This window comes from Corapipo altera, unplaced genomic scaffold (assembly GCF_003945725.1).
Source record: "Corapipo altera isolate COAL_440 unplaced genomic scaffold, ASM394572v1 71, whole genome shotgun sequence".
NCBI classification, from domain to species: Eukaryota; Metazoa; Chordata; class Aves; order Passeriformes; family Pipridae; genus Corapipo; species Corapipo altera.
In genome coordinates, this window is record NW_020884916.1 from 919,406 (window position 1) to 932,128 (window position 12,723).

Below are 12,723 nucleotides of genomic sequence, written 5' to 3' on the forward strand. Positions count from 1 at the left end.
GAGGTGCTGCCAAACCTCCCACCGAGGGCCCTCCCTGGCCCTGGGAGCTGTGCTCAGCCAGATCCTCGCTCCTGATTTAATTCCTGCTTTTCCCCGCTCCGTTTGGGGCTTTTTCCTGTCTGTTTTTCCTTTCTCCGTGCAGAGCTGAGGTCCTGTGAGTGCAGTGCTGCAGGTAAAGGGAACCGGTATTTCCGCCCTCCACAGGACATCGGCTTGTATTGAACTGCCCAGTGGTTTCTCTCTAACAGCCCTGGAGCAAACAGGGAAGGCACATCCCCACGCATTCCCCCCCACGGCCATCCCACTGAGGCGACTCGAGTTCAATCAGAGTCGGTTGGAGTTCTGCTTCTAGTCCCGCATGGGCGTCCGTCTGTCCCTGAGGTCATTCCATCTGCCACCAGCGTCACCACCTGTACCTGGAAACAATGTGCAGACTGTCCAAACCGGGGGATCCTCGGGGAGAGGAGGCCCAGAGAAATAAAGTGCACAATAGCAGCAGCACTTGTCTCGTGCCGTTTATCCCGCAGAACTGGCAGCAGAGGTCCTGGATGTCTGAGCGAGCCTGGAAAGTGGCTTTGCGACAGGTGACGTGGGGCTGAGCCGCTTCAGAGGGGGATTTTAAACTGGAAAACCCAATTGCAGACACAGAAAACATGATAAAAAGGCCCCAGAGCCCTTGGAGAGAGGCCTGGAGGTGGTCGGCTCAGCGGCAGCTGGGACAGAGGTGTTTTCAGAGACGCACACTAAATGCAGCGTGGCATCATTCCTGCTTCCCCTATGAACACAGCCATGGGAGAACTTCCAAATCACTTCAGCCTCTGCAGGAGCCCCTGTGGGAATCCAGAGAGCATCAGGAGAAAGGGATGGGGCAGAGCCATCCATCGCCTGGCAGGGGATTATTCTGTCTCCCCACAGACTTTGGGGACAGGCAGGCTGAGCAAGGGGCTCAGCGAGTGTCTGGAGCATGGACACGGCCCTGGGACTTCCCTGCAGGGTGGGGGACAGGGACTCCAGCACAGGGTCTCCTCTGAAGCAGGGGTTCCTCTATGGGGCCAGGCTTCCCCTATGGGGTCCTGTATATGGGCAGGGCTCCACAATAGAGGCAGGCTTCCCCTGTGGGGTCCCATATGGAGCAGGGGCTCCTTTATGGAGCCGGGCTTCCCCTGTGGAGTCCTATATAGGCCCCTATAAACCGGGGCTCCCCCTATGGCGTCCTATACAGGGTGGGGGCTCCCCTATAGGACACGGCTTCCCCCGTGGGGTCCCATATGGAACGTGGGGTCCCATATGGAACGTGGCTTCCCGTGCGGGATGCCGTACGGAGCAGGGGCTGCCCTGCGGCCCCGGGCTTCCCCCGCGGGTGGCTCGGAGCGGGGGTTCCCCGCCGGGCCGGTCCCCCCGGCCCCGCCCGCCGCGTCACTTCCCCGGCCGGGCGCTGCAACCCGCGACGGGAGTGACGTCACCGCCGGTCCGTGTTTACCGCGGCTGCGGAACGGGAAGGGGCAGAGGGGCAGCGCCGGCATCGGGATCGGGACCCGGGCACCGGCTCCGCGCTCCGCCCGCAGCGCCAGCGCGGCCCCGCTCCGGCCCCGGCCATGGGGCAGCGCGCCCCGGCTGAGCGCCCCGGCTGAGCGCCCCGTCCCGTGCCCTGCCGTGCTGTGCCGTGCCCTGCCGTGCTGTGCCGTGCCCTGCCGTGCTGTGCCGTGCCGTCCTGTCCCGTCCCGCCCCGCGGACCTTGGCCGGGGATGCTGGCGGGATGCCGGGCTCCGGAGCGGCCGCGCTGGCCTGGGCGCTGCTGGCCGGGGCACTGCTGCTGCTGCCCCCGCCGCCCGTCCTGCCCCAGCCCCACCGGCGGAACGTGAGCGAGACGGAAGCCCAGTTCAACACCACCTACACCGACTGGGTGGACGCCGACCTGCTCCACATCTACGCCTTCAACCACAGCGTGCGCAGGAACACGGTGAGCCGGGTGGTCGCCACCGCCGCGGGCTGGGTGTCCCCTGGGATCCCTTGCACCGGGAGTGTTGGGCGTGCGGGGCACGGCAACCTCTGCCACGACGGCCGAGCAAAGTCCAGCCGTCGGGATGAGCCGCCGCCGCCCGACCTGCCCGGCCAACGCCTCGCCTTCCCCTGTCCCCGCAGACCGAGGGCGTGCGGGTGTCGGTGAACGTCCTCTCCGACCACAAGGACCTGCCCGTGCTCTTCGTGGTGAGGCAGAAGGAGGCGGTGGTCTCCTTCCAGGTGCCGCTCATCCTCCGGGGCCTGTGAGTACCAGCGGGTTCCCCACGCAGGGATGGATCCCTGGGCTGGGATCCCCCCGACAGGGTTTCCCCCTGCGAGGGAGGTCACACAGCCCCTCCTGCCCCAGGTACCAGCGGAAATACGCGTACCAGGAGGTGAGCCGGACGCTCTGCCAGCCACAGACCAAGGCTGAGGTGGAGACCCAGCACTTCTACGTGGATGTCTCCACGCTCTCCCTCAACGCCTCCTACCAGCTGCGGGTCACACGCGTGGAGAACTTTGTGCTGCGGTGAGGGGAGCCCCGAACCACAGACCCGCTCCCTGCCTCCTCCCCCTGCGGGCTGTGGGGGCTACAGGCTCCCCCTGCCACCCATCACCTCTCCGTGCTCTCTCTGCAGGACAAATAAAAGGTTCAGCTTCAACGCCACGGCTGCCCAGCCGCAGGTGAGGGGAGCTGGCACAGTGTGGCACGGGAGGGGGGCTGTGCCACGTGGCCACCGTGGCAGCAATGGGCCCTTTCCCCCCCGCAGTACTTCAAGTATGAGTTCCCTGAGGGAGTGGACTCGGTGATCGTGAAGGTGACCTCGGCCATGGCCTTCCCCTGCTCTGTCATCTCCATCCAGGACATCCTGGTAGGTTTGGGCAGTGGGGTGTCGGGGTGATCCGTGGTGCCCGGCGGGGCTGACGGGCCCTCTGCCCCCCCAGTGCCCTGTCTACGACCTGGACAACAACGTGGCCTTCATCGGGATGTACCAGACCATGACGAAGAAGGCGGCCATCACGGTGCAGGTGGGCACGGTGCTGTGCCACGGGGCTGTGCCATGGGGCTGTGCCATGGGGCTGTGCCATTGGGTTGTGCCACCGGGCTGTACCACGGTGCTGAGCTGCTCTCAGCCCCTACCCAGTACTGCCGGGTACCTCTGGTTATCAGAGCTCGCAGAGGATATCCCTGGGATAACTTCTGGCATGGGAGACCCCCAGCTGGGCTCTGCTGACCCCCATCTCTCCCCCCTGGGACGGCTGCTGCAGAAGAAGGATTTCCCCAGCCACAGCTTCTACGTGGTGGTGGTGGTGAAGACGGAGGACGAGGCGTGTGGGGGGCCTCTGCCCTACTACCCCCTCTCCAAAAATGCCTCTCCAGGTACGTGGGGGGCTGGAGGAGGCACCCACCCTGCTGCTGTGGGCTGTGTGTGGGGACACACTAGGGACAGGGCAGAGAGCTGAACCTTGGCCATGCCCTCTCCCAGATGAACCCGTAGATCAGCACAACCGGCAGAAGATGCTGGAGGTGATGGTGTCACCTGCCATAACCTGTGAGTCTGGGAGGGGCTGGGTATGCTGGGGGTGGTGAGCTCTGCAGGGACCCACAGCAGGTCCCCAGAGGTGCCACCCCCCCTGAGGGCTTGTCCTGGCTCTGCACAGCGGAGGCCTATGTGAGCAGCGTGCTCTTCTGCCTCAGCATCTTCCTCTCCTTCTACGTCCTCACGCTGCTCATCGCCTGCTGGGAGAGCTGCCGGTGAGTCCCTGGGTGTTGCTGCTCCTCTGGGTGCTGGGCCCACGGGCACCATCCTGTCCCTGATGTGGTGGGGGCCCTCGGGCTGTGCCCCCTCTCCACAGCTGAGCTGATGGCTGCTTCCCTCGGCAGGCAGCACAAGAGGAAGGGGCTCCTGTCAGCCATGGACTCGCCCAGCCTGGACACAGGTGAGGGATGGAGGCAGCAGGCACCGGCATGGAGGGATCTGCCTGTGGGATTCCCGCTTATTCCGGCCTCTTGAGCCCTGATTCTGCAGGAATTCCCCACTATCCCCCTGAGCCCTGCTTGCCCCTCGGCTCCCTGGGGACAAATCACAGTGCCAGGGGTCCAGGGAGGTCCCAGACTTCTCCACTGTGGGGCTGGCAGGGCTGCGCTGGGGCTTTGCATCTCACCACCTCTGTTTCTTTCTTCCCACGGCTTTCCGGGGACTCCCAGCGTCACTCCTGGGTAGGTGCCAGCTCTGTCCTCGGCTCTGAGCTCGCTCTGTGCCAGGGCAGGGGTGCGGGACTGTGCCCTGAGCCCAAGGGCCATGCAGCCCCGGGACAGGGGTGCCACCAGGGCTGACAGGGACCATCCTGTCCCACAGGTCACTCCCGCAGCATCCCCGACTCCTTCCTGGGCCGTGGTTACGACAGCTACGGTTACGGCTCCTTCGGTGAGTGCCTTGTGCTGTCCCCCTGTCCTTCACCCCCCTGCCCACGGGCCGTGCCCACCCTCTGCCCTCCTTGCAGGGAACGGCTCCTCCAGCAGCACCGAGGGTGTCACGGACAGCCTGGGCTCCACAGAAGTCTCCTACAGTTACGTGGGTGAGTTGTGGGGCGACTGGTGTGGCCGCAGCCCTGCAGAGCCACGTGCCCAGTGGTGTCCCAGCTCTGCCCCTCTCTGTCTCCGGGGTGGGTCCTGGGGCTGGCAGCCCCTCCGTGCAGCCCACAGGGGGTCTCCATTGGCAGACACGTGCGGGGGAGCCCTGCTCCAGTAACTGTGGCTTTCCTTTGAAGGGCAGGAGCAGTTCAAGCGGCGCACGCCCTCCGCCCCGACGAGGCCGCTGAGCATTCCCATGGGTAGATGCTGGTACTGGGCAGGGTTGGGCCAATCAAAGCAAAATCTGCCCAGCCCCAAGTTCATGCCCAGGGCACAGAGCACCCCAGCTCCCCTCCCTCAGAGCAAGGGCAGCACCAAGGGGCTGCAGGGCAAGATGTTTGCCTGTGCCCCAGCTGTCCCCAGTGTGGCAGAGCCCCAGGAGATGGGCATGGGTGACGTTCACTCACGTGGCTCAGCCACCAGGGTCTGCGGGATTAGAGCCTGTCCCTGGTGAGAGTTGTCAGGGAAGCAGCCGAGTGGTTAATTGGGTGTGATTGGGGTCCCACGGGGCGGGTGCTGGGGTGGGCTGGGCCAGGGACTCCTCTGATGGTCCCGGCTTGGCCGCAGGGGAGAGATCCCTGGAGAACGTGGCCGGCAGGCCCCGCCTGGACTCGCTCAGCTCTGTCGAGGAGGATGACTATGACACCCTGGCTGACATTGACTATGACAAGAACGTCATCCGCACCAAGGTGTGTCCCACCCCGACCCCTGCTGGCTGCTGCCCGCTGCCCACTGCCCAGACAACCCCTCACCAGCCTCTCCTTCCAGAAATACCTGTGTGTGGCCGACCTGGCGCGCAAGGACAAGCGGGTGCTGCGGAAGAAGTACCAGATCTACTTCTGGTGAGCGGGGGGCAGTGGGGATGGGGGCATTGAGCAATGTCCCGACCCGGGGCGGGCAGCAGGGACCCCCTGACAACCCCCTGCCTCTGCCAGGAACATCGCCACCATCGCTGTCTTCTACGCCCTGCCCGTCATCCAGCTTGTCATCACCTACCAGACGGTAAGTGGGGCAGGTTGGCAGCTGCTGGGGCTCCTGGGAGCTCTGGGGGCTGCAGTCCTAAATTGTGCTCCCCAGCACAATGGGGACGCCCCTGGGGGTCCCCCCTGACCCTCACCCTGCCCCTGAATGCAGGTGGTGAACGTCACTGGCAACCAGGACATCTGCTACTACAACTTCCTGTGTGCCCACCCGCTGGGGAACCTCAGGTGGGTTCAGGGGGGCTGGGGGTGGGGGGCTGGGGGTCCCCTGTGCCCAGGGCTGGGCTGTGGTGGGGCCCCAAGGACAAGGGAGGGTCCACAGCACTCAGGTGTGGACTGGCCCCTCGCAGCGCCTTCAACAACATCCTCAGCAACCTGGGCTACATCCTGCTGGGTTTGCTCTTCCTGCTCATCATCCTGCAGCGTGAGATCAACTACAACCGGGCACTCATGCGCAATGACACCCACGCCCTGGTAAGGGACGGGGGTCACTGGGGTGCCCCGGGGGGGGCTCAGCCCCCCACGAACCCCCTGCTTCCCCACAGGAGTGCGGCATCCCCAAGCACTTCGGGCTCTTCTATGCCATGGGCACCGCGCTCATGATGGAGGGGCTGCTCAGCGCCTGCTACCACGTCTGCCCCAACTACACCAACTTCCAGTTCGGTGAGTGCCCCCCCAGCCCCACACTGCCCACGCCGGGGCCGCCCCCACACCCCTCTCACCGCTGGGCCCCCCCAGACACCTCCTTCATGTACATGATCGCGGGGCTCTGCATGCTGAAACTGTACCAGAAGCGCCACCCAGACATCAACGCCAGCGCCTACAGCGCCTACGCCTGCCTGGCCCTCGTCATCTTCTTCTCCGTGGTCGGCGTGGTGAGTAGGGCGGGTGTTGTGGCGGAGGGGGACACACACGTGGGTCACCCCCACAGCTCACTGCCCACCCCCCCCACTCCCTGCAGGTCTTTGGGAAGGGGAACACAGCCTTCTGGATCGTCTTCTCTGTCATCCACATCTTGGCCACGCTGCTGCTGAGCACCCAGCTCTACTACATGGGGCGCTGGAAGCTGGGTGAGGGCGGGCACCACGAGCAGGGTGGGCGGGGGGCAGCGCAGTGGCCCCCCCCGGTGTCACCTCCCCTCTCCCCACAGACTCGGGCATCCTGCGCAGGATCCTGCACGTGCTGTACACGGACTGCGTCCGGCAGTGCAGCGGGCCCATGTACGTGGTGAGTGCTGGCACCGGGGCCCCCCCGGCTCTGCAGAGACCCCTCCTGGCAGCCCCTGCCCCGGAGCGGCCGCCCACCACCCCTCACAGCCCCCCTGCCCTTTGCAGGACCGAATGGTGCTCCTGGTCATGGGAAACATCATTAACTGGTCGCTGTAAGTGCAGAGCCAGACCCCACCCTGCTTCTCTCCGTCCCTGCCGCTGCCCCCACCCTGCTCCTGCTGTCCCTCCGCTGGGGCTGGGCTGAGGACAGCCAGATCGTGACAGCCGTGAGCCCAGCATGACAGGTCCCCCTGCAGCTGTGGCACCCCGGTGTCACCTCACGCTGCCTGACCTCCCGTGGGTTGCTGGCATGCCTGGGGACAGCGGGCACACGGGCACCACAGGGGTCCCCAGGCTGTGCTGACCCTGCTGCCTGCCCCTGCCTCCCCAGCGCTGCCTACGGCCTCATTGTCCGCCCCAATGACTTCGCTTCCTACCTGCTGGCCATCGGCATCTGCAACCTCCTCCTCTACTTCGCCTTCTACATCATCATGAAGGTGGGAGCTGAGCCCCCGGCCCCCACGGGCCCGGCAGGGAGGGCAGGCAGGGCAGGGCATTGCTGCCAGCTCCTGCCTGCACAGTGACACCGGACTCTCCCGCAGCTCCGCAGCGGTGAGCGCATCAAGCTCATCCCCCTGCTCTGCATCATCAGCACCTCTGTGGTCTGGGGCTTTGCCCTCTTCTTCTTCTTCCAGGGGCTCAGCACCTGGCAGGTGAGCAGGAGGGTGGCCCAGGCAGTGGGGTGGGCAGGGTGGCCACGGGCGGGCGCAGTGACACTGGCCCTGTCCCCAACAGAAAACGCCAGCGGAATCTCGGGAGCACAACCGTGACTGCATCCTGCTCGACTTCTTTGACGACCACGACATCTGGCACTTTCTCTCCTCCATCGCCATGTTCGGCTCCTTCTTGGTAGGTGCTGGTTCCTCCGGCACAGCAGACCCTGCCCCTGCCCCCCAGCTCCCCATGCCCAGCTCCCCTCGCTCTCCTTGCTCCACAGGTGCTGCTGACACTGGACGATGACCTGGACTGCATCCAGCGGGACAAGATCTACGTCTTCTAAGAGCCCACAGACGCTGCCCTGGGACTGTGCCAAACACCCCGCTGCAGCCCTGGGAGGGGGGACCCACCCCCGGGGAGGGATGTCCGTGCTGCAGGTCCTGCCAGCCGCTCCGTCCCCCTCCCCACGCAGCCTGGGGGTCCCGGTGCACCTCCTCCCTGTCAGCCAGGTCCTTCCAGGCACTACGTGCCCATCCCTGGGCCTGTCGTGGCCAAAAACAGGGCTGGGGGGCCACCGGGGCGCCGTCCTCGGTGGCAAGTGACACTGGAAAAGGTGCTGCTGCTCCGTGTCCGTGTGCCCCTGGGCGCGGCGAGGGGATTGTGGCGAGCGCCGTGCCAGCAGCCCCACGGCCCCCCCGAGCTCGTGGGTGTGGGTTTCTCTTCAGTGCCTGAGTCGTGTGGGTGGGAGGTGGGGGTGTGTGGGGCCAGCACGGTGGTGGCAGTGGCCAGAGAGGCCCCACTCGTGTCTCCTGCAGTGTCCCGGGGGGGTGGCTGTGGCGGGCCCCCGTTGCCGCTCCCACCGAGTGGATCTGCCGGGAAGGGACTCGCATTAAAGTGTCTGCACTTTGCCTGGGCCTCCTGCCTCCTGCCTGGGCAGCAGGAGCCCGGGGGGGGTCTCAGGGGGGCAGCTACCACTGGCTGTCAGCCAGGCAGTGCTGTGGCACTGTCTCCTCCTTCCCACGGGATTTTGGGAGAGTGGAGATGCTGCGGCGCTGCTGCTGCTCTGGAGAACCTCTGTGGGAGGCTGGGGGTGGTCTGTGGGGCACAGGGTGGGGGCTGGCAGCCCCAGGGGTAGGAGGGATGCCCAGGGGGGTCCTATTTCACAGGCAGCAAAGCTCCTGGGGGCCCCCGTGGCATCGCAGCGCGGTGCCAGGGCTGCTGCGTGCCCCGCCGTGCCCTGACCCGCTCCAGCTGGTGCCCGCGGGGCAGAGGGAATCCCGGGATGCTGCGGGATGCCCAGGCGCCGTGCCAGCGGGATGCCCGCAGCTCGCAGCCTGCCCCGGCCGTCCCGGCCGGGCTCCGGGGGCGATGGGTCACCACGGGGCCCCCTCTGGACCGCCCCGGCTCCCGGCGGTGAGCACATGGGGAAACCAGCCATGAAGTCAGGGCGGGAGCCCTCGGCGCTGCCGCCTGGCTATAAAAGGATTTAGTCCATCAGCCCCCGGCCCGGTTCCGCCCCTGCCCCGCTGGGGCGGAGGCACGCGGGGAATGCTCGGGCTTTCGTCGCTGGTTTTCGGAGTCTTTCCCCAAATATGGTGCCTGGGATGGAGTCATGGAGCGCTGCGGGGCCGGGCGCCCCGGGAGGGAGGGCCGGGGGGGGCCGGGCCCCGCGCCCCGCTGACATCACCGTCCCGCCGCCCGCCTTTTAGCGCAAGGTCGGGGTCCCCGCGGGGCAGAGCGCTGGTCCCGCGCCGAGCATCGCCCTCGCTCCGTCCGCAGCCGCTTGTGAGTCCTGCCGCGGGGGGAAGGCGGGGGGGCGGCGGGGAGGGTTCCTGGAATATGGATGTCAGCCCCCGGCATGGGGGTGCTCCCCCCCGGGTTGGGGACCCTGTACCTGGGATAGCGAAGCCGCTCCCGGGGCTGCCCTATGCTCCCTGAATTATGGGGACTCTATTCCTGCGGGTGGGACGCAGCTCCCCGGGATGAGGATGCTGCTCCCCGGGATGGGGATGCTGCTCCCCGGGATGAGGATGCTGCTCCCCGGGATGGGGATGCTGCTCCCCGGGATGGGGATGCTGCTCCCCGGATTGCACCGCTGCTCCCCGGAGGAGGGTCGGGCTCTCCTGCTCGGGCTGGGGTCGCTGCCGGGGTTCTGTCCTGCCCCTGGCCCCTCAGGACCGCGTTCCCATCAGGGATCCGCTGCTGCTGGTCCACCGGCCTCGGCCCCGCGGGGGTCGGAGGGGCCGTGCGGGGCTCAGGGCAGAGAGGAAGGGGCGAGTCCAACCCCGACGCTTCCGTTTCTGCCCCGTGTCTCGGCAGGGGGCTGGCAGGGCCAGGGGTGACTGCCGGCCACTGCCGTGTGGCCGAGGGAGCCGTGGGTCTGTGCGTGAACCCTCTGTGCCAGCTCGGGCCAGGACACAGAGCGGGACTAGCTGTGGCATCGCTGGAAGTGCCCAGTGGTGCTGGAGTCCGGGCACAGGCTGCCCCTGGGGCTCATGGGGTACCCCTGCATTGCTGGCAGCAAGCGGGGTCAGCGTTCTCTCCTGCACTGAGCTGTGCCAGGTCTCAGCCCGTCCCGCAGGAGCCCTGGTGCCTGTGCCCAGTGGTCAGGATGAGCCCACGGGAGGCAGGTCGTGGGTGTGGGACCGAGCACACGGCTCCCCGAGGGCACAGCCCTGGCGCTCAGAAGCTTCATGCCAAGCAAGGAGCTGTGTAGGGAGGAGCAAGGCCAGCTCTGCCAAGGGCTTGGCTGCTGCTCACGGTGCTTCTCCTTCCTGGTATCCTCCCTGGCATCTTCCCTGGCACCTTGGGCCCTGCCTGCAGCCAGCTACCTGCCATCATTGCCACAGCATGTCCTTACAAGGGCACGGGCACAGCTCCCACCACTCCTGCCTCGCCCACACTCGTCCCTGGCACCCAGACCTGCCACACCAAGGCCACCTCATGGGCACCCTGCTCTGCCATGGTGCAGCCACCATGCTGTGACACAGCCACCCAGCCCTGCCGTGGTCACTCTGCCACCTGGATCCTGGCATGGCCACTCCAGGGATGTTTGTGCCAACCAAGGGACAGGGATGAGGCTGCTCCCCTGCATAGCCTGAGCCAGGCAGCGAGGGCGAGGCACCTCTACCAGGACAGGAACCATCTGTCTGGGCAGGTTTTGGGGGTCATGGCTGTGAACTGACCTCCAAACACTCCTGGATGGAGCAAGGGAAGAGCCAAGAGAAGGGCATGTCCTTACTGCAGCAGGGTGGGCGGTGGATGCCACAGGGCTGCTGCAGGGTCCCTGGGTAGGGGGAAGGCATCTCCACAGCCTGACGGTCTCCGTCGTGCCACCAGGTCTCCCACCACCGCAGCCATGGCAAACAAAGGCCCAGCCTATGGCATGAGCAGGGATGTGCAGTCCAAGATCGAGAAGAAGTACGACGACGAGCTGGAGGACCGGCTGGTGGAGTGGATCGTGGCGCAGTGCGGGTCCTCCGTGGGTCGCCCCGAGCGGGGCCGCCTGGGCTTCCAGGTCTGGCTGAAGAACGGCATCGTAAGTGGGGTCCCCGGGGGGAGGATTGGCTGGTGGGGGGCTCCGTGGTGTTGCAGCAAGCCCAGGCTCTCCCCCGTGGCAGGTGCTCAGCAGGCTGGTGAACAGCCTCTACCCCGACGGCTCCAAGCCCGTCAAGATCCCCGACGCGCCGCCCACCATGGTCTTCAAGCAGATGGAGCAGATCGCCCAGTTCCTGAAGGCGGCCGAGGACTATGGTGTGACCAAGACAGACATGTTCCAGACCGTCGACCTCTTTGAAGGTGCGGGAGGGGGGCGGTTGGGGCTGGGGGATCCAGGGCTGCTGTGCTGTGCCCTTCCTCACATCCCTCCCTCTGTCCCTCGGCAGCCAAGGACATGGCGGCGGTGCAGAGGACGCTGATGGCCCTGGGGAGCCTGGCAATCACCAAGAATGATGGGCACTACCACGGGGACCCCAACTGGTTCATGAAGTAAGTGGGGGAGTGTCAGAGCTGGGTGTGGGGGCCCCTTTGCCCTGTGGCTGCCCAGAGCACCTTGGAGCCCATGGAGGTGGTACACTGGGGAGGGAGAGGGGCTGGGGCTGGGGATCAGGGGGGGCTGCTGGTCACCCGGGTGGGTGCGGGTGCCCCACGGCCTCTCCCCGTGCCCCGCAGGAAGGCGCAGGAGCACAAGCGGGAGTTCACCGAGAGCCAGCTGAAGGAGGGCAAGAACATCATCGGGCTACAGATGGGGACCAACAAGGGAGCGTCACAGGCGGGGATGAGCTACGGCCGGCCCCGGCAGATCATCAGCTAGGCACCCCCCCGCCGCCCCCAGCCCTCCCCAGCCGGGACCTCCGTCTCCGCTTCCCCCCGGCCCAGCGCCGCAGCCGCCCGAGCGTCGGCGGCCGCCACCAGCCCCGCACCGATTGGTATTTATTGAGGAGCAAACGCCCCCCAAACGCCAGCCAACAACGCCCCAACGCCAGCGGCCGCACGCGCCCCGCAGAGCCCCCCGCCCCGGGGCCGCAGCCCCCCCGCCCAGCCCCGCGCCCCCCCCCCCGGCACCCACGGGTGTCCCACGGGTGGGATGGGCACGTGCCCCGGCCCACGGGGTGGCCCCCCCTGCCCGCAGCCCCCCCCACGAGCCCCGCGCCACTGCCGCAGAGATCCCTGCGAACGGGGAGAAAGAGAGAATTGGGCCTCGGTTTTGTACTTGGTTTTTGTCGAAATTAAAAGGTTATATTCATCTAGTTGTGGCCTGACGAGGTTTCCTCCCGCCTGGCTGGTGACTCTGGAAAAGCTGAAGCCACCCTCCCTAAAAGGCCATGGCTGCTGCTTCTTCCAGCTCCAAACCTGGGAAAACCACAGCTGGGGATCAGGCTTTCCCTGCCCGGCTTGGAAGACTCTGCCCTCTCCCCCCCGAAGCTCAACACCCACCTTTCTCCTCACTCCTTCCAACACTCTGGCCCAGCCCTTGCATCCCCCTGCCTGGAGCAGCCCCCGTTATCCCGGCTCCTGGGAGCAGGGCATGGAGGGCTCACAGCCCCCACAGCCCCACACCCCAACACTGGGTCCCCCCAGGCCCCGGTGCTGGGAGGGGATGGGTGACGCATTTTTCCACAGT

The 12,723-nt window shown here is 66.5% G+C and overlaps 2 protein-coding genes across 6 annotated transcripts; both read left to right on the forward strand.

Annotated features, from left to right (window-relative positions):
* Positions 1-1,705: 1,705 nt before the first annotated feature.
* SIDT2 (SID1 transmembrane family member 2) lies at positions 1,706-8,494 on the forward strand. 5 transcript variants are annotated; one of them, XM_027655389.1, is made up of 28 exons: positions 1,732-1,960; positions 2,143-2,264; positions 2,369-2,530; positions 2,640-2,685; positions 2,772-2,873; positions 2,947-3,030; positions 3,271-3,382; positions 3,489-3,554; positions 3,664-3,757; positions 3,887-3,942; positions 4,211-4,222; positions 4,362-4,430; positions 4,507-4,581; positions 4,774-4,836; positions 5,204-5,325; positions 5,405-5,478; positions 5,572-5,638; positions 5,771-5,844; positions 5,967-6,090; positions 6,162-6,279; positions 6,355-6,491; positions 6,578-6,686; positions 6,767-6,843; positions 6,951-6,997; positions 7,276-7,381; positions 7,487-7,597; positions 7,680-7,793; positions 7,882-8,494. In XM_027655389.1, exons 1-28 carry the CDS (start codon positions 1,757-1,759, stop codon positions 7,942-7,944), a joined length of 2,610 nt encoding a protein of 869 aa, XP_027511190.1. In that variant the 5' UTR covers positions 1,732-1,756; the 3' UTR covers positions 7,945-8,494. The 5 variants fall into 5 exon arrangements, with proteins under 5 accessions (XP_027511193.1, XP_027511191.1, XP_027511190.1 ...); XM_027655390.1 differs by lacking the exon at positions 4,211-4,222 and having other exon boundaries at positions 1,731-1,960; XM_027655391.1 differs by lacking the exon at positions 4,774-4,836 and having other exon boundaries at positions 1,734-1,960; positions 7,882-8,493.
* Positions 8,495-9,325: 831 nt separating this feature from the next.
* TAGLN (transgelin) lies at positions 9,326-12,349 on the forward strand. Its single transcript, XM_027655401.1, has 5 exons — positions 9,326-9,386; positions 10,941-11,139; positions 11,222-11,399; positions 11,486-11,588; positions 11,772-12,349. The coding sequence occupies exons 2-5, from the start codon at positions 10,960-10,962 to the stop codon at positions 11,911-11,913; spliced, it is 603 nt and encodes a 200-aa protein (XP_027511202.1). The 5' UTR covers positions 9,326-9,386; positions 10,941-10,959; the 3' UTR covers positions 11,914-12,349.
* Positions 12,350-12,723: the final 374 nt, after the last annotated feature.

Coding starts and splice junctions, on each gene's coding strand:
- SIDT2 (XM_027655389.1), top strand. CDS start 1,757: ATGCCGGGCTCCGGAGCGGCCGCGCTGGCCTGGGCGCTGCTGGCCGGG. Junction 4,431..4,506: donor CTACGGTTACGGCTCCTTCG/GTGAGTGCCTTG, acceptor CCCTCCTTGCAG/GGAACGGCTCCTCCAGCAGC. Junction 4,582..4,773: donor AGTCTCCTACAGTTACGTGG/GTGAGTTGTGGG, acceptor TTTCCTTTGAAG/GGCAGGAGCAGTTCAAGCGG.
- TAGLN (XM_027655401.1), top strand. CDS start 10,960: ATGGCAAACAAAGGCCCAGCCTATGGCATGAGCAGGGATGTGCAGTCC. Junction 11,140..11,221: donor TCTGGCTGAAGAACGGCATC/GTAAGTGGGGTC, acceptor CCCCCGTGGCAG/GTGCTCAGCAGGCTGGTGAA. Junction 11,400..11,485: donor GACCGTCGACCTCTTTGAAG/GTGCGGGAGGGG, acceptor GTCCCTCGGCAG/CCAAGGACATGGCGGCGGTG.